Raw genomic sequence first — 21975 nt, forward strand, 5'->3', positions numbered from 1 at the left:
AGCAATTAAACCCGCACCTAGTGGGCTCCGAACCACAACCTCACCCCTCTCCACCCATTCTTATCTACAATAAATAGAGAATGCAATGCACCTCTTAAAACATCCACATAATCCCCAAATTTTTTTAATAGCAATCTTACTGACAAAATTGGGCCTTAAAGTTTAGCTAATGAGTAATTTTAGTTTCTAAAGCTAAAAGTGATCGCTTTCCGTCCCTTAAACTAAAAATTCACAAGTCATTACTTCATAGGAACTAAAATCGTTCGTTTTAAGAAGTAAGCACTCATTAGTACGCACCACAACCTCGCCTCTCCACCGGTTCTTGTTAACTAATTTTGTTAACACAATGAAGAATCAAATTGAAAAAGGTCCAAGCTTAACAACAACAACAACAACAACAACAACAACAACAAAAGGTTCATTGTACTCTAAAAGTTAACAAATTAAGCATATGAGAGAGAGAAAGAGGAGGTACGGGACGGTTTCTTCGAGGGGGCCCAAATGAGGATCATACAATCCACCAGGCTCAGGTCTGCCCATGCCATCAAGATACTGATCTTTTGTAATCTTCTTAACGCTGATTTTTCGAACATCTTCGTCGCTGAAGAAACTGAACTTCACCGATTTCACGCACTCCGTCGGTACCTGCAAATAACGCACGCTCTCAAAAGCTTTGTTAATTACAATTTCAAATTAATAATTAAATAAACTCTCTATTTCAAAACACACGCACACAGCAGAGAGAGAGAGAGAGAGAGATACCTCTGAGTTGTCAGCCATGATTGAGTAAGGAAGCTATTGGAGAGAGAGAGAGAGAGGGGTTTAGAGTTTGGCGGTGAGCTTTGTTCGGCTACTCAGTCTTAACAACTTTGGCCTTCGGCTTTGGCTTTCCAGGTTGCCCTTCTCAACTGGGCGCAAAGATGACAAAACCTCTCGCCAGGGTTTTTAATTTTTATTTTTATACTTGCTTTTATGTTTGGCTTTTCTATTTTTTTTTTTTTTAAGTAATAACAATATTATTATTATTATTATTACAAATTGTTCTTGGTTCTTCTTTCTCAAAAAAATAATAATAATAATAAAATTTAAAAAGTTGTTCTTGGTTCTTATCGGGCCATTACTAACGTAAATTTTTTTTTCCTATAAGTATTAATCATTTACCACATCAATAATTTGTAAATATTTAAAAAAAAAAGTTTATAGATCTAATATTTTTCATATTAGAAACATTTAACTTATTCCTATTTTTAAAAATAAGATGTTACTTACCTTTTCCCTTTTTCCTTATCGTATAATTAATTATATTGTGATTAGAAAACTTTTATTTTAGATGAAAATTTAACATAAAAAAAAAAAATGTATTTTGATTCAAATTAGCTAGAAATATAAAAAGGATGGGGGAAATTTGCAAAATAGGATCATTATAAGGTTAATTATTTAAATGATATTACTTTAGTTTTGCAAAATCTTCTTTATCATATATCCAATTTTAAGCAAATAATATAGCATGAGTTAGTGAATTTTATTTTCTATGAATATTTAATTTGGAAAAAAATATGTATTTGAATAAATATATAATAATGAACATAAATGGCTATTGATGGGGAAAATTATATAATATTTTAAAGGATCATGGTAATGGGTTCCCTTAGGCATTTGATAATAAACAATGTAGAGACTCAAGAAATGGCCCAGACCCATTTAGAATAGTGGTTTCCAACATTTCAAGCCCAACACAATTAATTTGCTAGAGAGTGGGTTTTTCAAGTCAATTGCAATGTTAAGTAAGATTCAAGCTTGATGTTAATAAGTATAAGACTTTTAATATGAACAGATGAAGCACAAATTCAGTATAAACACATCCTAAGGCTCATCCAAGGATGGATTGTTCATTAACAATCAAAGCTGATTTCTTTATAGTGAGATCCTTAGTTCTCTCTTTTTAGGTTCTTAAAATGCTCATCCCCTTTTCTAGAGGAGTTCCTTTCCTTATATAGTCTTTTCTATTACATCTCAGCCTTCTACCTATATGTCTCAGGAGAATCACTTGAATGCTTGTCCCATCAAGACCCTTCTGGAGGTGGTAGATAGAGTTATGAGCTGTGGAGTCACTGTTCAAGTGTTTTTTCCTCCTAAATCAGCCAGCTCAATTGGTGTGGAGAGTATTGAATGTGGAGGAGATGGCCACATTTCCAGATATTTCATTTTTTTTTACTTGCACGACTCTGGTGTCTTCCACAGTGCTTTATTTTCTTGTGCAGGGAGCTGTATAAGGTATTCCCGAGGTGCATTTGATCCTTGGGCTCCTCGGATGACGGGCCTACTAGCCTTCTTTCCTCAGACCTCTTCTCATTAGTTTAGTTTGAGTCAGAGTGGTCTTCACATCTTCTCTCCTCAGTCTTAGCCCATGTGTCAAACCTGGGTTGACACATGAATGGGCCTTTGATCATCCACGAACAAGGGCTATAAGCTTTAGAATGTCCTCAAACCACTTGCTACCACAATAGCCCCATGAAACTTCATTCCTTCCTTTTCCATGGAGATGGGGTTTTGATAAAACCCCACAAGTTTCGCACGCTTTAGGAGTGTTCCCACGTGGTTGCGTCATCTCATTTGCTCTACATACATTCCTGACACTTAGGCATTTGCAACACTCCATTTAATGCCTAGTACGGCGTTGTGTATCCCATGTTTTATGGCGCAATGAAGATCCAACGGCTTTGATTTCTCATGGGGTTTCGAACGAGAATTTTCCCACTCATCTTTTCTTATTATATAAGGAGGGTGAAGGGTCCATCTCCTTCATTTTATCAATCTCCTTCAGACTATCCAAGAAGTAGTTTGAGGTGCCTCAATCTCCAATTTTGTTTGTCTTTCAGCTTTCACACAACACTTAAGAGTCCTTTATTTTTTTTTATTTTATCTTCCTTAAAGGGATGAGTGGATTTGCTAACTTAGTTAATACGCCCGAGAAGAGGCAGGCCTTTAAAGCTAAATACAACATTACTACAAGGGCAAAGATAGAACACTGCCACTTAGGGGAGTGGCATACCACAAGACTAGAAGATGTCGTAGTCATACCCATGATTGCCTTTATAGAGGATGGGACGCAAATCCATATGGGCAAAGTGACGAGGGATTTTTTTAATTTTTTATAGGCTTTGTCCAACCCAATGTTCACCCAATTTATTTAGAATATTAGGTAGTGTAGGTATGTTAAATCGTAAAATGGGAGTTAATCTGACACATCATGATGTCAACTGGGTGTATAATTGCCAAAATAGTAAGGACACGAGGTATTATTTTAAAACTAGGGTTCCCTCGGTTAAGCTAATCTCCTGCCTTCCCAAAAACAAAGACATGGACAAGGACTTTCTGATCGTCTCAGGTGAACAGCATGATGGCTTACATTGTCCTACATAAGACAAAGAATCGGGTGGGATACTTTATAGGCACGAGCCATTTGTCTTACCCTTTAGGCTCTAGCGACTATTTTGTCCATTTCCCGCTTTTTATTTTTATTTTTTTTCGTTTTTTCTTTTCTTTTTTTGCTTGTTGTCTTCGGGCTTCTCATTCATTTTCTTTTTCTTTTCTTTTTTTGTATTACAGATAGACTGTTCACTGCTCCTAACTTCAACTTGGGGAACCGTGAGGATCTCAATAAAATCTTACAATCCGAAATCTTCCTCCACAAGGACGGTCAGTTACGGGCTGCCCACGTTATCCTTAGGTATACTCCTATCTCCTCCAACCTCCAATCTCCTAAGTATGTGATTAAAGCTAAGGATCCTTGACTGGTTCAAATCAACATTGTCGTTCCCGGATTTCTCACTGGTCCCCCTTGATAGGAACTCATAACATTACTCTAACTAATCAACAAATAGTTAGATCCTACAAGTCGAGGAGGAAGTTATTCTGTCGAATGAAGAGCAAGAGGAACCTGTCTAAGAGCCAGAACCTGCCAACCTAAAAGAGGACTTCAGCATATTTGATTGTCCCAAGTTTGTCGAATCCTCGGGTGCTAGATCAAGAAACTACCGATATCCGTGAAGCCGTGGTACTGCAAAGAAGGACCCCAAACCTGCTGGCCTCACTAGAGTCCCACGTAGAGGGTACCACACCTGAGGTGGCAGTTAACCCTCATCACCCCACTCTTCTTCCGTTTTGGGTTTCCCTTGCTAAGCCTTTAGAAAAGAAAATGAAAAAGGACAAGAAGGCTACGAATGAGTTGTCCAAGGAAGGTGAGGTTCAGCCTTTCAAGGACCAAGAACTTCCCAAGGAGTCTAAGGCTGCCAAAGGGTAGCAGAGAAGGAGTTCTGCTGAAGGTTCTGGCTTCTAGGTTGCACCAGACCGCCGCCCTAAGGTTCCTGCTTGGAACCCACCATTAAAGTTAGATGGAGCCCCATTGCCTGCTGATTCCTCCATCAGGGATTTCCAGTAGGGAAAAGCAAGCTATGTGACCAATTCCTTGGAGCAAGCTCTACTTCTCCCCCAAGACATGGCCAATTTAAGGGGTTTGAAGAAGTATAAGGTCTTCTTGACCTTGAAGAGGGATCTTGCTATGGTAGGTGTTTAACGTCATATTCCCTTCTAAACTTTCGAAACTTTTTTTAAAAAAAAATAATTTTTTATACTTTAAACTAACTTTACTCTTCATTTTATTTTGTTTGTCTAGGCGATCCAGTCAACTCATATTGCCAAGGAATGGGTGGATCACTCTCATTCTAAGCTAAAGGATGAGAAGACATGCCAAGTCTTTGCTGTGAAGACCCTAGCAATCACAAAGAAAAAAAATGCAAGGATCTTACCCTTAAGCTAACTAAGACTAAGAGGAAAAAAAGAGTATTAATGCGGCCATGGCTGGGGCAGATAAGCAAGCCGAAGAGCAACGCCTCTATCTTCAGAAGACCGAGGAGTAGCTAACCATTGCCCGTGAAAAGATCGAAGCTCAGTAGAAGGAATTGGGAGGCAAAACCGAGGCAATTGCCAAAGCCGAGCAGGTCGAGTATGACGTAGGTACTAAGGAGACCAAAGAGATTCTAAGGTCCCAAGTCACTGAGGTCTACCACAGGTATTGTCTCAAAGTCTGAAAGGAGGCCTTAGATACTGTTAGGGTGGATTCTACCTCCAAGTTAAGGAACCATGAGAGGGTTTTTTACCCCTTGGCTTTGAGGGAGGTTGCTTTTGCTACCATTGGAGAGACGAGTGTTGCTGCTTCAGTCCCTCAACCTGTTGGGAAGTTTGCTGATGAAGCCACTCAGCCTGTTGATAAATCTGTTGCGCCAGCCCCCTAGGCCAAAGATAAGCATATTACTCCGATCTCCCAAACTGTTGAAGGGGGTGAAAAGGGGAGGGCTGATGCTGACCCTAAGATTACTTCATAGAGACGACACCTTCTTCCGTCCACCCTCCTTTGATCCCTCATTTGGTCCAAGAATAGCTTAAGTCTTCCCCTGCCCTTTTTTTTTTAATATATTGTGCCTTGTAATTTTTATATATTTGCTTTAAATATATATGTGTATGTGTGTGTGTGAGCTTTAAATATATATGTGTGTGTGTGTGGAAGGATTTTGACTTTAGTGGAATTGTGTACATAGTTTTCTTCTATTTCTTCCCTGCCTTGTTCCCTTTAGCTAATCGTGCACGCATACATGTATTTTTGATTAATTTCTTTTTTTCAATTTTTGTTTTTTGTTACTTTGGATAAATAGTAACTTTTGAAAAATCAAAGGGCTCATTTGGTAGAGGAGTTTGAGTAATGTTGTTTAAAATGATGTGAAAATGTGGTTTAAAAAGTGTTGTAAAAAATACATATTTACAGTATTCATAAAGAGAAGAATGTGTTTGGTAATGTGTTTCAAATAGATATTTTGGTGTTTAGAAATATGAAGTTGTGTGTTTGGTATGTGTGTTATTTTAAAAGAAAGCTACCACCGGTATTGTTTTGGTTTGATTACACATCAGAGGAAGACAACACACACAATGGTCCAACATCTCACACCACACAACACCCTCCCCTATTTCTCTCGCCTCTGTTCCACATCTCTACCTCGCTTTTCACTTCTCTCTTTGCAATACCAAACCAACATCTTCGATACCCATTTGCAGATTCAGCTTTAAGAGTGAATCCAATAATCTTTTTCCTAAATTCACTAGGAGCTGAGGCACAACGCAAGCAGCAACAAGATTAGCACGTTGTGTACTCTTCCCTCATCTCCATCGATGCGATTTGAAGGGCAGTTAAGATGATTTGAGATAAAGCCTATTGTGGGTTTGACAAAATCCAACAATAAACAGTGCTCAAGGGTGGCTGGGATGTGGGAGTAAATATGGTAGGCAGGGAGGTTGAAAGGCCGTATGATTTGGGGAGATGTTGGTGGTGAATTTAGGGCTTTGATTTTGAGAGATCTACTCAACGATTATGAAAGAGATGATGGCTGTTGGGACGAGTTATGGTGGATTGGGTGGGTGTGTGAGATTAATGGAGGGTGTGCGAATTATGGTGATGCGACATGGCTATGCGAGAGGGCCAGAAGAAAAGCTTACAGAGTTCCTTGCTACACAAACACGTGGGAGAGCCGTTGCTAAGAGGCCACATTGGACTGACATGTGGGAGAGAAGAGACCATCTGCTTATACGCGTGGGAAAGCACAATGAATTTATGTCAGGTGGGCCTAGAGTGTTGGACTCTCATATGAAACACAAACTCAAACAACGCTTAAATACTAAACTCAACAACAATAGTTAAAAATCACTTACCAAACACATATTTCAGCATGGGGCCCACCTGCTTGGGCGTTTAAACAACAAACAACATTGCTGAAGATGGGGTACCAAATGGGCCCAAAGTTTCTCGAGATTTGTATTATTAAGACTCAATACTAGTGTTTGTTAGAAGAACAAAACACACAACATCCACAACTTAAATGCTTTGATGAAACTAATGAGAAAGAGGAAAATAGATCTCTTTGTGTGTTACTCTCTATAACACCACACATTAATTAAATTTATATTACTTGCGCAAATGAGCTCTTACTACCTTTATATAAACAACCAAAGTTAAGGAGTGAGTTGTTTGGGATTGACTATAAGATCACCCATTGGGTCTATATTGTCCTCTCAATTGGTATCAAGGCAGAGATACACTCTAAACATTAGATTAATTTCTTGAATGTGATTCTTGACCATTGTTGTCATAAAAAAAAAAAAAAAAAAAATCAAATGTCTTAATAGCCACAAAGATTTTTAACATGTCTTTGGGATTAAGCTTATAAGCTATTTTTTTTTTTTTTTCTTTTTAGCTTTAGTGTACAGCTTTTTAAGACTTTAGGATATGTTTGGAAACTTTTTTTTTTTTCCTAATTTTTTGTTTTCAACAACAATTTTCTATTTTGTAGAACAAAAAACTTGTTTAGTAACTAAAAATAGACCAAAAAAAAAAAAAAAATTTCCAAATCTCCATTTTCCAAAGGAATCTAAAAATAGCTACTGACTTGTTTTCAGTCTTGAAAACACGGAAAAACCAAATTCACTTAATGAGATCCAACATCGAATCCTGGCTGAAACATAAAAAGATAAAACCAAAAGCATGAGAACAAAGGGATTTTATTAAAAAATAACTATAAAACCCAAACTATATTATTAGTTAGACAAGGTTTGAAACAAAATTCATTTCTAACAAATCGAGTCCAGAGAACTCGATTTTGCTCTGAAAAAATAGAGTGTGAGACACTCGATTTCCAAGTGAGTATGAAAATCAAGTGTAAGACACTTGATTTCCAAGTGCAAATTCACTGGGCAAAATCGAGTGCAGAGAACTCGAATTGTTAGAAACTAAATATGTTTGAAATGTCTAACTAATAATATAGATTGGTTTTTATAGTTGTTTTATAATAAAAACCAGAACAAAGTTTGAAACATGGGATTTTTTTAGAATATAACTATAAAACCCAAACAATATCATTAGTTAGGCAACGTTTCAAAGTAATTTGGTATCTAATAATTCGAGTCCAGAGGACTCGATTTTGGGGAGCTAAGCTGAACAACGTAGGCCTAGAAATCGAGTTCATTGGACTCGGTTTTTGTTCATAGAAATCGAGTTTGCTGGACTCTATTTTTGTTCATGGAAATCAAGTCCACTGGACTCGATTTTTGTTCAAACATAGACACCATGCGTGAAATAACTTAACCCCTGTTTACTCTCCACAAAACAGAGCATACCGAATCATAACTATTCATCAAAACTTGAACAAAATCATAACTACAGAAAGTTTATCCTCAAAAGTTTCAAGAAAGACAAAATCAGTTACAAAGCTCTAAGACTAAACATTACTTTGGAAAATATTATAGTAAACAAAGCTATCAAAGTACAATGATGATGTTAGACTTTTGTTTGTTATTTGAACATGACATGAAACTCTACACCAAACTAGAGGGACTTCCTAGCTATTTGAATAGTTTTAACGGTGATTACAATAGATAATATTCTGATGCCTTGTGATTCGGTTTGCTCTGTTTTGTGGAGAGTAAAACAGGGGTTAAGTTATTTCATGCATGGTGGCTGTGTTTGAACAAAAACCGAGTCCAGTGGACTCGATTTCCATGAACAAAAACCAAGTCCAGTAGACTCGATTTCTATGAACAAAAACCGAGTCCAATGAACTCGATTTCTAGGACTGTCCAGCTCAGCTCCCCAAAATTAACTCCTCTGGAGTCCTGAACTCGAATTGTTAGAAACCAAATTAGTTTGAAACGTTGCCTAACTAATGATATTGTTTGGGTTTTATAGTTATATTCTAAAAAAATCCTTGAAACATGCGGCCAAACCCAAAACCACCACTCTCTCTCTCTCTCTCTCTCCACTTTTTCTCGTCATCCATGAAATCCTCTTTGCTGCACCGCCGTTGTTGAACCAACAATTGTGTGCACCACCAAAAGCTCACACCTCTTTCTTCCTCTCGATCCAAACTCCAAAGAACCTCCCAATGACAAACCCATCTTCTGTCAACCACTCTCAGATTCTCTAAATTTCTTCTGCGTCATCATCTTCATAGCTCTTCGTTTACCTTTTCTCCCTCAATCCCTCTTCATCTTTCCCTCTCTCTCTCTAAAAATGTCGAAACTGTAATGTGTGGGCTGATAAACATTGGTTTGTTCGCCCAATGCACCTTTTTTCTTTTACACTTTCTACTTTCTAGAGCAACCTAGCCACGTAACTGTCTACTATAATGTACAAATTTTATGGGTTTTTTTTTTTTTTTTTGTTGTTGTTGTTTTTGCTTCGTAGATATTGGTTTATAGATTAGCCTAAAGAACAATATGTATTGGTTCATCACTTATGTAACAAGCCCAAAAATAAAAATATTCACTCTTGTTTTGAACTAACCAAATGTATTTTTAATTTTGCAAACACAACAAAACTGTTTTTGTTTTTTAAGACAAAAATTTGAAAATAGAAAACAAAAATAGTTAACAAACATAATTTTAATTTTTCTTACTTTTTCAAGGTACAAATATATTTTAGTAAGCTTAATAAAATTTTCCCAAGTGAATACTTAAATGTCTCATTAATTTAGAAAATATTTTTAAAAAATTTTGGTGAAAAAAATAATTAATTTTTTGTCTGCTTTTTATATTTTTAATAACAATAAAATCAAAAATTTTTAAAAATAATTTATTAATAATTACCTTAAAAGCATTTGCCACCTACTAACATAATCCGTTATCTCAAATCTCTAAAATTTTATAAGGTGAGCGTTTGGCAATGGTGTCTGCGTTTTGTAACGTCTGCATTTTTTTTTTTTTTTTCACACATTTAAGGTATAATGCGGCTACTGTTCAATAAACAGTAGCCGCATTATTGAACTTTTCAGCCAGTAAACAGTGCACCAAGCACTGTTCATAAGTCCTACAATTCTCAATTTTTATCAATTTTTTAATAAAAATAAGTCCCACGACACTATTTATACATTTAAAAATTATTTTATTACACTAAACTTTATTTGAACGGACCCAACCCAAAAAAAGTTAAAAATATTAGGGCCTATTTGATTAGGTTATTTACACCAACATTACCGGTTAATTGCAAAGTTGGATGAATCATCAACCAATAGCGTCTCATTTTCGCACGGTGACAAGACACGTGTGCTCTCCTTTCTCTTCGCCTCTCGTGTCTCCCTCTCAACGACAAAAAGAAAAGGAAAAAAAATTTAGGTTCCTTCCTAATGATATCTTTGAGGTCTCTCTTCAGGTATATAAGATTCGAAAATTTTTTCTTTTTGCTTTTCTCGAGAACCTAACAGGGTTTAAGTCTTGAGTTTTTTTAGTTAAAGAAGTATCTTCTGATTATAAATTAGTCTAATTTCATGGTTAGAAATGTTATTTTTTTTATAAATTATTTGAGTGAAAAAAAATGGCTATATTATTTTGTTATGCAATTGTTGCAGAGTGGACTGTGTGCTGAAATTTTCTGTGGTGACCAGGCCAGTAAATTGCTTTCAGGTTTTTGAACTTTGATTTTCTGTGTTTCAATATTCAATTATATTTGAATTATTATTAAATTTTATGTCTTAATTTGGTTAGCATTTTGTTAATTGTAAGTATAGAAAAATATGAGTTAAGTTAAATAGGGGTAGTTTAGGACCATATATGATGAAAGTTTGTACAAAAATGCATATGTAGTTCATGGGAAGGTGTTTTCGTTTAATTTCATTTTAGGAAGCAAAGCCTACTAACAATCTCTTCCAGACCCATTGCTCTTGCACATGAGCATAAACTACTAAAGCCCGTTAGGGGTGAATGCCCTAGGATTACCCGGCAAGTGGTTCTGGCGGTTGGGGTTAGTTGCCAGTAGATTTTACTGGCTAGAGGCAAGTCCAAAGGGCTCTTTTTTAGAAAGGTTCTCTCTATGTTTTATAAATCTCTTCCAAACCCCACAAGAATGGGAGAGCGAGCCTTGTACACTGGGTACGACCTTTTAGGAACTTCGGGAACACAATTTTTGTCCTACATAATTGATTTTTTATATTTATTTATGGCTCACTCGATAACCATTTGTTGGGAAGTTGGGATTAAAATGTCTATCATGAAATCTAATGGTTTGAGAAGTGTATGTCAACCTCTGACTGTAATGCTATTATGGCTCTCTTTAGGCCAAGGAGGGAGGTGTTGTTGGACAAAACTGCTTCCCATGATGCAGCTAATTCAGAACTAGTTTATATTCATTGGGGGTAGTTGTGAAGCTTATCTAAGTCAGCCATAAGCTTGATTTTGGTGACACCAATTCGTGTGACAGGGATGCTGTGCCTATCATGGTTTGAGCTATAATTTTAAAATGGGTGGCGGAAAGGAAAAGCAAAGTGCTATGGACCAGAACAAAAAGCTCAAAACAGTTACTCCTGTATGGAGACCAGTCTGTACACAAGCCGTTTCCGATGAAGGTTGGTTATCTTCTTAGACAATCATAATCTATGAGCTGGATTGATAGATTTGAAGAGTTAGTCTGGTTCTTTTTTTCTTTTTTTTTTTTTTTTTTTTTTTTTTTTTTTTTTTTTTTTTTTTCTGTTTATTAACCCTTCAAGTTATGATTTTATATAACAAACTCAGACAAAGATAATCTTCAGATTTGGTCTTGTCATTTACATGTTCCCTAGATGTAAAGTTGTAGATTTATGTCATCACATCTTAATCAACTTATGGAGTTTTTGAATTGAATCATTGTGATTTGCTTGTAGTAAGATTTCTCTTTGTTTCTAAATTATCCCCCCAAAAAAAAAAAATCTCTGTTTCTTTAAATGAGCTTTGCCTCTATCCCTGTAAGAATCATTAACTGTTTGTGCAACTTATAAAAAGGTCTACTGCCAGATCATTCATGATAAATAAAACCTTGTTTTTATCCTCTTGATGTAATGTTCTCTATGTTGAGAATTGGCTTTTATAAAATCAAAAACCCGTCAGTTTGGACCATTGTACTCTTTTGTAACAATAGGCTTATCAAAGGAAATTTGATGATATATTACCTCTGCTGTTGCCTATGAATTAGCGCGTAAATTTGCAGAGTGCTTGGTAAAGGATGTAATAGTGGAGTCAGAAGATGGAAGTCAAGTTCAAGAAGTACAGTGTAGCACATCTAGCATTGTTTCTAATGTTCAACATGTTATGAAGTCAGCTGAACCGGTGACTGAAAAAACTGACTCAAATATCAGTTCCAGCACAGTGCAGTATAGTGATGAAGATAAAAATGTCTTGGAAGGAGAATCAGAGAAGCATTCAATTTCAGCTGAGGTTAGATGCTAATAGTTGAGTTCTTGTTGTTGCTTCTTCTTCTTTAAATTGTCTATCTATATGTGTGTCTGTTTATCAGGCCCATTTGCTAACTTTTCTGCATGAATTTGTTGGCTATGCTTTTCAATGTGCCCATTCTCATTGGCATTTTTTCTTGTCAAGGTGTTGGTTGGTTTAAAGAGCTGACTTTATCAAACAACGGGGTTCTTCATGAATTTTTTACTTCTAATGCACATTGGACCTCATTGGCAGCAGTTGTATTGCACTTTGGTGGCATGCTTTTCTTGTTTATTGCAATGCAATCATTTATTATTATTACTTTTTTTGTGGGGGGGGGGGTCTGGAAGTTTTAACTGTACATGTTTTCCTAACTTCAAAATTTCAGTTGCTTTGCAGTCTAAAATCTATCAATAGTCAACATTTATTTGCGAATTTAAGAAAAAAAACTGGTACTTGTACTGCCTCTAAGTTCTGTATTTATATGCATGGTTTTTCAACTTCCTCATTATTGAAGATATTAGCCTACCATGTGCCCCTTTTAACCTTCATAACTCTTCATGGAAGGTTTTTTTTTGGGTGCGCTCTCTAAGCAATGACAACAATTGAATTAGTAAGTAAATCATTTCCAATTGCAGCAATATATATTGCTGACAGTTTTCAGATCCTTCTTTCTATACTTATCTCTATGGCAGTGTAAAGTACATCCTGAAAAATTGCTAGTTAATGGGAAATTCTTTCAACATAAAATTACACTAAGATGGTGTAAAATGGTTTATGGCTTTATGCCTTCAAAAAGTGAAACATTTTCCAGCCCTCACTTCTCCATGCCATGTCTATCTCCTCCTCCTTGCTGCTGCCACCAACACCTTCCTCCCTTTCTCCTCCACGCTGACACTACCACCTTCTTACTTTCCACTCCCTCATGTTGCTACTACGAGCTTACTTCATTCCTTTGCATCACCACCACCACCCTCCACTGCCCACTCCCCTTGCAACTACCACCTTTCTCCCCTCACTCCCTGCCGATACCATCACCTTTCTCCCTCTTACTCCCTCACCACCTCTCCTTTCCCCCTCCCACTGCCGCCCTTCATTTCCATAAGCCCCCCCCCTCTCTCCCCAACCCCCCCCCCCCCCCCAAAATCCTTCCACCAACACTGTCTACCGACTTTTTGTGAGTTTTAACAAAGAGATTTTCAGTGCAACTATAAGAGTAAATATTTTTTACAGATTCTCGACCAAACAATAGAAAACAAATCATTTTCCCTGAGAATATTTTCTGCCATATATAGTTTTGCCAGGAAATGTTAAATGCCAAAATTGATGGTTCAAGAAATCCTGCATGGATGCTCTAAAATATGGTTCTGGAAAAGTTAGTACTTTGGCGTGGAATGGCTTTAACCAATTTAGAAGTGTTCCCCCCTCCTTAGTTGTTGTCATTGGAAATGCTGGATGGATTTCATGCTTTTGGCAGAGCTGCAGTAAGAAATAATATCAAAATTTTATTGACCTTATCCTGGTTATATAGTTACCATTTTGCTCAGTTGTTTCTCACTTTTTTGGAATATTTGATAGCCAGCTCCTTCAAACTTAAGATTTTAATATTTCATTCTTTTCAAATTAGTCTAATGCTCTATATTTGATATGCAGGTTGGTGCTTCTCTAATTCGATTTATAAAAGGAAAAGGGTACACAATTCAGCATGTAAATAATTTTGTACTACAATAAAACATTCATTTCGTTATAATTTTTTTTTTCCCTCAGAGGATCTACACAGAGAAAGATTGAAGAAGAGATGGGAGTTAAAATTATATTTCCGTCATCCAAGAAGGATGATTCTATTAGTAAGTTTGGGTTTCTTATAATCTATGTGAATGTTGTATATGGTCATTATGATAAATTGTTGCTTTAAAGCCTTCAACTGTGTTAAATTTCTTCCATAATTGTATCATAACATGTATAATTTACTGCTGATTATTATGTAAAATTTCTACTACTTTTTAGAATATGTGAATGGGATGTTTTTATTGTCCTTTGATTAAGTTTTACATGATAATCTTGCAGCCATTGAAGGCCTTTCAATTGAAAGTGTCAATAGTGCTTCAGAAAAGATACAAACTATAATTGATGAGGTCAGTTGTCTATTAATATGATTTTCGAAAAGATGTTAGGAGGAATGCAATATTTTTTATCCTTCTTGAATATTTCTTGTCAATGACATTGGTTTGAATTGAGTTTTTTTTTAGATCGCATTCTTAATTATTTTATACACTATTTGTTAAATGTTTTCTTCAGCATTATTTTCTTGATTTTCAACCCAAATACATAATGTTGCATTAATCACTAAATTTTTTTCTTCTTCTTCTCTCCCTTCAAATACAGGCAGTTAAAAGCCCAAATCTCGATTACTCTCACTTCATATCGCTTCCATTGGCTGCACACCCTGAACTGGTTAATAAGCTTCTGAATTTTCAGAACACCATATTGGGGAATAGTGATGGTTGCCCAGATGAGAATTGGGATAGTGATTCAAATGAAGATGCTACTGACAATGAAGTTGGGCACCGACAGTTAGATAAACAACCTGATGTTGCTGTTGAACTCAAAACTGATGATGACAATGAACATGTTAAAGTGAATAGGAGCAAAATACCTCTCGTCAATTATGCCCCTAAAGCATCAAAGTCTTCTCCTTTATCTGGTATGCCAACAATTATATTACATGATGCCTAAGGAGCTTAAAAAATTTATATCAAGAGATTGTGCAGTGGTCTTGTTCTTTAGCTGGTCAGCTGTAGCAGGATTTAGTATTGTGCGTGTGTGTGTATATTATATATATTTCTTACTACTTGCCTAGTCATGGTACCACTCAACATCCTTTTTCACTTATATAAGTATTTATTTTTTGCTTGTGATTGCATTGATTTAAAGGCTCATATATGGGGTTTTATAATGCAACTGCAAATGTTTTTTTATTCCCCATATCATATTTATGTTACCTGGTTATTTATCGTGTGTGTTTTCATGATTATATTTGTATGTATCTTTCTTAAGACTCACAGATGATCATCTGTTTGCATTTTTATCATCAGAGAATCAGTTCTTTTATTTTCTTTCATCCTCTTCCTCCTCTAACAAACACTGCTGCATGTTGCACTCAGCCGACTTGGGAATTGACAAATCCATATTCATTAAACCAAAAACGTTTCACTTGACTGTACTCATGCTAAAATTGTGGAACAAGGACCGTGTTAGTGCAGCTGCTGAGGTTTTGCAGGTAACAACTTTGTACTGAATAAGGTATATGTGGCTGAAAGTGGCACTGCTTGACCTCAATGTGTAATATTTCTTCCCAGAGTATCTCCTCAAAAGTGATGGATGCTTTGGATAATCGGCCTGTCTCTGTAAGGCTTAAGGGGCTGGTAAGATCTTTTTCTATGTCCAAAGGGTAAGATAGTCGTGTCCAATAATTATTAAAAAAAAAATGATAGTTGTGTCCAATATATGTTTTGAATATGCATTGAAAAGATATCATGCTTCAAACTTCTTGACGACAGTTGTCACCAAAGCTGAAGTGCATAGATATGTGTAAGTTCATGTACACCAGTTGTTAGATGGTTAATGTATATCTGAATTTGTTTAGGTTAAGGTGTGTCATATGCAGTTTATACCTTAATTGTGAATGATCTTGTTAAGCATTGGGAGGCGTGTTTAAGTTGAGATGTGTTATATGCTGACCAATCATCTACTTTATTTTTTATTTTTCAGTGAATTAAGTAGAAAATAATTTAATGTTTGAGCTCTTTATTGAAAATCATATTCATGGATTAAAAACCCTCTAGATTTTGGCACATTGGAAGGTGGTTTTCATTGTTATGTTTGCAATGGGTGAGGGAAGATGATATTTTCCTTGACCAACTCATTTCATGACCTTGTAGGATTGCATGAGAGGTTCTTTGGCCAAAGCCCGTGTTCTTTATGCTCCTGTGGAAGAAATTGGCAGTGAGGACAGACTGTCACGTGCTTGTCGTATCCAAATTTTTGTCTGTACTAGCAAATGAGAAAGATTAATACTATCTTCTTTAATTAGGTTTAAGTTGTTTCTGTGGAATAAGTATTTTTGAATTTCTTGAACTTTCTCAGAAATCATTACTAATGCATATGTTGAAGCTGGACTGGTCCTTGAAAAAGATGCTAATCAAAAGTTAAAGGTATAATATATTACCTTTTTATATAATTCCTTTTTTTTTTTTTTTTTTTTAATTATGCTTTATGCTTTTGAGCTACGTGTGCTTTCCATAAGATCCTTTTGCTGTACTTGAAGTTTTAACAATGCATGCATATGTGACTGTACTTTGGTCACTGCATGAATTTGAAGTTCTTAATGTGAGAAGCATGTACGATAGCTTTTGAAACTTTCTCAGCCACTTAAATACTTATTCTTCATGCATCATTGCTTTTATTTCCTTAAACAAATTCATGTTTTCCAAAAGTGCAAGTGCCTAGGAAGGTGGTTAATGGGTGCTCGTTTATGCTTATGTATTGATGTCAACATATAACCTGGAAAATAGAGAAAGTGTCAAAGGAGAGGATTTTTTTTTTTTTTTGGGGGTGTGTGTGCGTTTTTTTGGGGCGGGGGAAGGGGGTGGTATGTGGTGACAAAGGGAGTAGGAGAGGATTAAAAAGTTTTTTGTTAAACTAATGCATTTTTCTCTCTCTGAAATTATGGGATATACAAATTTTGAGATAAAAAGTAAGGAGGCCTTGAAATATAAAATTAATTATTAATTTCTTAAAAAAAAAAAAAAAAAAAACAGCTGTGAAGTTTCAGAGTTTTCATCTATAATTTTAATGAATTAATTTGACCTTATCATCTGAACAAGACTTATTGAAATTTCCCAACGTTTTGCTAAGGTCAAAATGCAGTTTTTCTATGCCTCAGTTTTTGCTGTTAATGCTCATATCTTTTTTGGGGAATACTTCTTTGTCTTCTAAAATTTCTAAATTTTCTCATACATTTCCTGAGATTTATGTAACATGACGTTGTCCTTTGAGGTTCTGATATACAATCCTTAGCTTGTTACTGGACGAACTGTTTCCATCTACGTGTTTTGAGAGATGAACAAGTATTTGCTGATGTCATTTGAGGTTGTGATATACCATCATTAGCTTGTTTTCATGATGAGTTCTCTTTAAGTAGCTTCTTGACATATAAGTTTTCTTGACATATACCAAAACTTTTCTTCGTATGTTTTGCTTTTGGTCATTGCATTAATTGATGCTTGTTCACTTTTCACTGTAAGATTGAATTTAGACCAGCTATTTAACTGTACAGGTGGTGGGTCAATATTTAAATGAGCCAAACTGTGGACCCATTTTGGTGATTGGAGATGCCAAAAAGAAAAGTAAAAAAAAAAATATATATATATATATATATTTACCATGTAATTTGAATTATAATGTAAACTATTGAGTAAAATATGTGTATAGTAAGATACAAAATCAAACCCAATAACCAGTTTTGTTATGTTCAAAAATTAAAAAAACCAGCTTGAACTATTACTTGCTGGTGAAAGATTACATTATTTTACTGCATTCTTCTTCAATTTATACTTCCTGACATAGAACAACAACAACAGCAACAACAAAAGCCTTTGTCCCAAAACTTTGGAGTCAGCTCTAGATCCCTTAATAAAGCCTTACTCCTTTACATAATTCCTGCATATTTAGTGTCCATTTGGCAAAGATTATTTTTGCCAACTTATTTTACTATTGAGCTTATTTTTGCTATTATTCATGAGTTCCACTGCATTTTTTGGTATTATTCATGGGTTCTATTGTATTATTTCAGCTAATTTTTACCTTTATTTACAATACTTTTAGCAAAAAGTTTCTAATTTTAGCAAAATAAGCGGATCCAAATGGATCCTTGATATATAAGGCATACTTGGTTTTTTGGGTGTTCAAGAGTGCTGTAAATTGTAATTGTATGTTTTTTGAAAATTAGAGTTTGTTTAAAATTTTATGGCCATATGAATTCCACCTTATAAGAACTTAAAATAGTAATAGTATCATATGAATCTTGAAAGTGCAAATAATGTGGGTTTTCTGTTTCCTTGAATTGCAGTTGCATGCCACTGTGATGAATGCGAGGCATAGAAAAAGGTGTGACTACCACTTCTTTTTCCTTTTTCCTTTCTTTTTTCTGGTACTTATTAGATGCTCCCAGTGTTGCAGTTGTGTTTGGCTTCTCTTTTCTCACAGCTGTGACTAACATATGGAACTTACTGTTTAGGAAGAAATGGACTAGAAATGCTGATTCTTTTGATGCACGTGGTATTTTCAAACAGTTTGGATCAGAGGAATGGGGGGAGTATCTTATCCGTGAAGCTCATCTTTCGCAGAGATTTATGTTTGATGAAAATGGTTACTATCATTGTTGTGCTTCAATACCTTTTCCTGAAAATATGCAAGTGGACTGAACCATTTTCCTAGATATCAATGTGCTTTTCTTTAGCAAACTATGAATGCCAAAGTTATTAAGTTATTCTTTGGGAATTGTTTTAGTATATTCTTTTCGTATGTGCTCTCTTACTTGACTGCTTTCAGACTCCTGGTTCCAGATTTGTAGTTCTTCAATGAATCTATTTACCAATTTCCTCTAATAAATACTAAAATTTTTAAACTTTTGCAGTATGTTACCAAAGTAGTGTATACAATGATTTGAAACTTGGAATTATGTTGCATAAAATACTTGTGTTTGACTTTGAGCCCCGGGCCTCCTCAAAGGGCATTGCATAAACAACCGAATTTGAGAGAGATATTCAAGTCAAAGTAGAAACTAAACTCTATCTGTACCAGCTTGATAAATCTTGCTTGAATTGTGTATTGGAACTCATCATCTGATAGTAGCTCAAATAAGATGTCTGCAGGCTGATTATGATTATTAGACTTAATTCTTTGCCGATTGTGTATTGGAACTCATAATCTGATAGTAGCTCAAATAGAGACTATATTCTTGGTTATTAATTTTTTCCCCCTTCCTTTGCTTTGTCTGCACATTTTCCTGCTATTGTAATTGTAAAAGGAAGAGAAAAATTTGCGTTTCATTTTTAAATCATAGAGTTGGAAAGGTATCACCATGCAAAGCATGTCTTGCTCATATTTTTTACGTTGCCAGTATCTAAATATCCCAAATGTTGGTGGTAATTACTGACTGCAATCCTTGAAGAATTATCGGCCTTGTAGCGAGTGTCCTACACTATCCCCTGACAAACACCCCAAAGAAAGAGGTATTCTATTATTACAGAATGTTCTGAGCCATTTTGCTCAACTTCTGTTCCACCAGTTTTATTTTCTTTTGATATTTCATATTATATTCTGGTGTGTGCAGAAGTCACACTCCTTATTGCTTCAAGCAATTAGCAACAATCACAAATTTTCAAAAAGAGGTAAAAGCTAATAGAAAATGAAGTTAAATGTGATGAAGTGTGTACACAAAGTCTTTAATTGCAATTGGTGGAAGTCTTGAAAGAATCTACAGTGAAATAAACGCTTATAACTGTCTTATAACTGTTTATAAGCCATCAGTCAGTCACATGTGCCACACGTATGCATATGATGAATTAAGAATGATGTGAATGGAGTGCCAAATTTCTCTATGTTACAAAAGTCGGTCCCAAATTTTTATTGATTACCAGTGCAGCTGGTGAGTGTACATGGACAATCCCAGAAAAAACCAGTTAAAACTTAAAAGCCTCTTAATTGAACCTCTTCAAAATTCATTACTACAAGTTGGGTGGAACAGCTAAACTGGGCTGGTGGGTTAAATAGAAAGGAGATTTTGTAACTAGAAAACAAATTAGATTCAATTTTATTAACCACAAAATCATACTAAACTAAACCTTACATGGTCTGGATTGTTTCCAGCTACTGCCTCTCCTACTGAAAATGATCTCCTTGAAGCTTCTTCTCTACCCATGATGGTGACAGAACTGGACTCATCTCAAACTCCACAGCTTCTCTTTGCTGATCTTTCACTGGGTCCTCCAAGTTTGCCTTCCCAGTGGGATAAATTTTGACCCGCCATACCTTAAAAGTTTGATCCAAGCTAGCACTATAAATCAACAAACTCTTAACCACATCATCTGACTCTAAAGAAGCAGCTAAGCATCTCACTGGCCCATGATGTCCATCAATGACTGAAAGACATGAATGTAAGCAATTTCCTTCCTCTCTCCTCCATACCCTGATTGTCGAATCCTCGGAACCACTAAAGACTAAGTCACCTATGGCTATTAAGCAAAGAATAGCAAAATGATGACCTTGTAAAAACCCTCCATGGTTATATCTCCCAGACATCTTTTCCTTCTCCCAAAAGTTTATAAGCCCATCTGAGGAGCCAGAGTAGAGCAAGCAAGTGCTTTGTGACAGGCTCAAAGCCAAGGCATTAACTGGTGAAAGTTGAAACTTTAGTGTCATGGTGAGAATATGAGAGCTTTCACCAAACACCCTTCTCCATATCTTCACTGAACCATCGGAGGAGCAAGTGAAAACACACCCATCATGTTCATTGATAACAATTGCGTTGACATGACCATCATGAGCCACAAATGAATCCACACAATGCTTTTCAGAGATATTCCAGGCCTTAACTGTTCTGTCCCATGAACCTGTATATAACAGCTTTTCTTCATGGTTGTATGCTAGGCAAGAAATAATGTTTCTGTGTTGGAGTGTGCTCTTTCTTGGAAACAAGAAGAATGATTTTCTTTGAGGCAAGGTAGTGATCTTCTTTGGTCGAAAATTGTCTGTGATCGACACATTCCATACGCGAATTTTGCAGTCACTATGTGTGGTGAATAGCATTCTTCCACAAGCCAAGATGGCACGAACTTGACCAGAATTAGCCCTTATGTAACCCATTTCAGTGCAGTCTGGTTGCTTCCAGACATGGATGCGTTTACTTTCAGAGCCAGTGAATATAAAATCTTTTGTGAGTGTGATAGAGAAAATGTTACCTTCATGGCGATGGAGAGAGGCTATGCAATGATAAAGAAGAGGTTGAGTGGGAGATGTTCGCACCGGGGAGAGTGTCCATGGTGTCTCCGGGCTCATTGGTCGTATTGGGATTGATGTTGCTGAAGCAGAAGATGGCCTTGGAGAAGTAAACTGCATTCTAGGCTCGGCTGAATTTTGATGAGCACCAAAAGAGAGTCTCCTAGGTAAATTGATGTTCTTCCTTTCTTCATCCATGAAGCTCCTTAGGTCTACTTCACCATGAGATTCCATGGTAGATGATCATAGACAAAGGTCCTATGTTGTGAAAACTGAATGGGGGTTGTTCAAAATCTGGTTAGGACTGTTAAATATTTAGTTGAGATTGTCTGGGAACCAGTATTTTAGGCTCTTTAGTACATTGAACTTTGCTATAACAATGTAGAGCCAAAACTAATGAAAGAGAAGGAAAACTAAGTATAAACAGGTAAGATTTAGGAGTAGTGGGCCTAGTGACCAGTGTGATTTGATATTCAATAAATTTTCTATTACCCCCACAAGCAAACGCCACTAGAATATGCAGCTCATATATGTCAGGCTTGTAAAGCAAATAATACTTCTATGAGAAGCAAACAATAAATGAAAACTCAAGAACCACAACAATTGATAACTATAATAATCTAAGAACTCATAAGA

General features: G+C 35.9%; 3 protein-coding genes across 5 annotated transcripts in view; 1 reads left to right on the forward strand and 2 right to left on the reverse strand.

Annotated features, from left to right (window-relative positions):
* The window catches only part of LOC112015726 (DNA-directed RNA polymerase I subunit 1), a 29909-nt gene extending 28977 nt beyond the window's left edge, over positions 1-932 (reverse strand). Inside the window, exons 1-2 of the mRNA XM_024048155.2 lie at positions 763-932; positions 476-645 (exon numbers count right to left, since the gene is read on the reverse strand). Coding sequence (XP_023903923.2) covers positions 476-645; positions 763-780 — 188 coding nt within the window. The 5' untranslated portion in view covers positions 781-932. The remainder of the gene's footprint in view (positions 1-475; positions 646-762) is intronic.
* Positions 933-10106: 9174 nt separating this feature from the next.
* On the forward strand, positions 10107-18967 carry LOC112015739 (uncharacterized). Of its 3 annotated transcripts, none has more exons than XM_024048172.2 (14): positions 10107-10249; positions 10446-10500; positions 11294-11438; positions 12041-12282; positions 13933-13970; positions 14047-14126; positions 14347-14414; positions 14665-14983; positions 15444-15559; positions 15639-15704; positions 16221-16311; positions 16426-16493; positions 18410-18447; positions 18578-18967. In XM_024048172.2, exons 1-14 carry the CDS (start codon positions 10224-10226, stop codon positions 18762-18764), a joined length of 1539 nt encoding a protein of 512 aa, XP_023903940.1. In that variant the 5' UTR covers positions 10107-10223; the 3' UTR covers positions 18765-18967. The 3 variants fall into 3 exon arrangements, with proteins under 3 accessions (XP_023903940.1, XP_023903941.1, XP_023903942.1); XM_024048173.2 differs by having other exon boundaries at positions 10109-10249; positions 12056-12282; XM_024048174.2 differs by having other exon boundaries at positions 10115-10249; positions 11151-11438.
* Positions 18968-19865: 898 nt separating this feature from the next.
* LOC112015711 (protein JINGUBANG) lies at positions 19866-21784 on the reverse strand. Its single transcript, XM_024048141.2, has one exon. It carries the CDS (start codon positions 21571-21573, stop codon positions 20224-20226), a length of 1350 nt encoding a protein of 449 aa, XP_023903909.1. The 5' UTR covers positions 21574-21784; the 3' UTR covers positions 19866-20223.
* Between the last annotated feature and the right edge of the window lie 191 nt (positions 21785-21975).

Source organism: Quercus suber, unplaced genomic scaffold (assembly GCF_002906115.3).
Source record: "Quercus suber isolate HL8 unplaced genomic scaffold, Cork oak 2.0 scaffold_815, whole genome shotgun sequence".
Classification (NCBI taxonomy): domain Eukaryota; kingdom Viridiplantae; phylum Streptophyta; class Magnoliopsida; order Fagales; family Fagaceae; genus Quercus; species Quercus suber.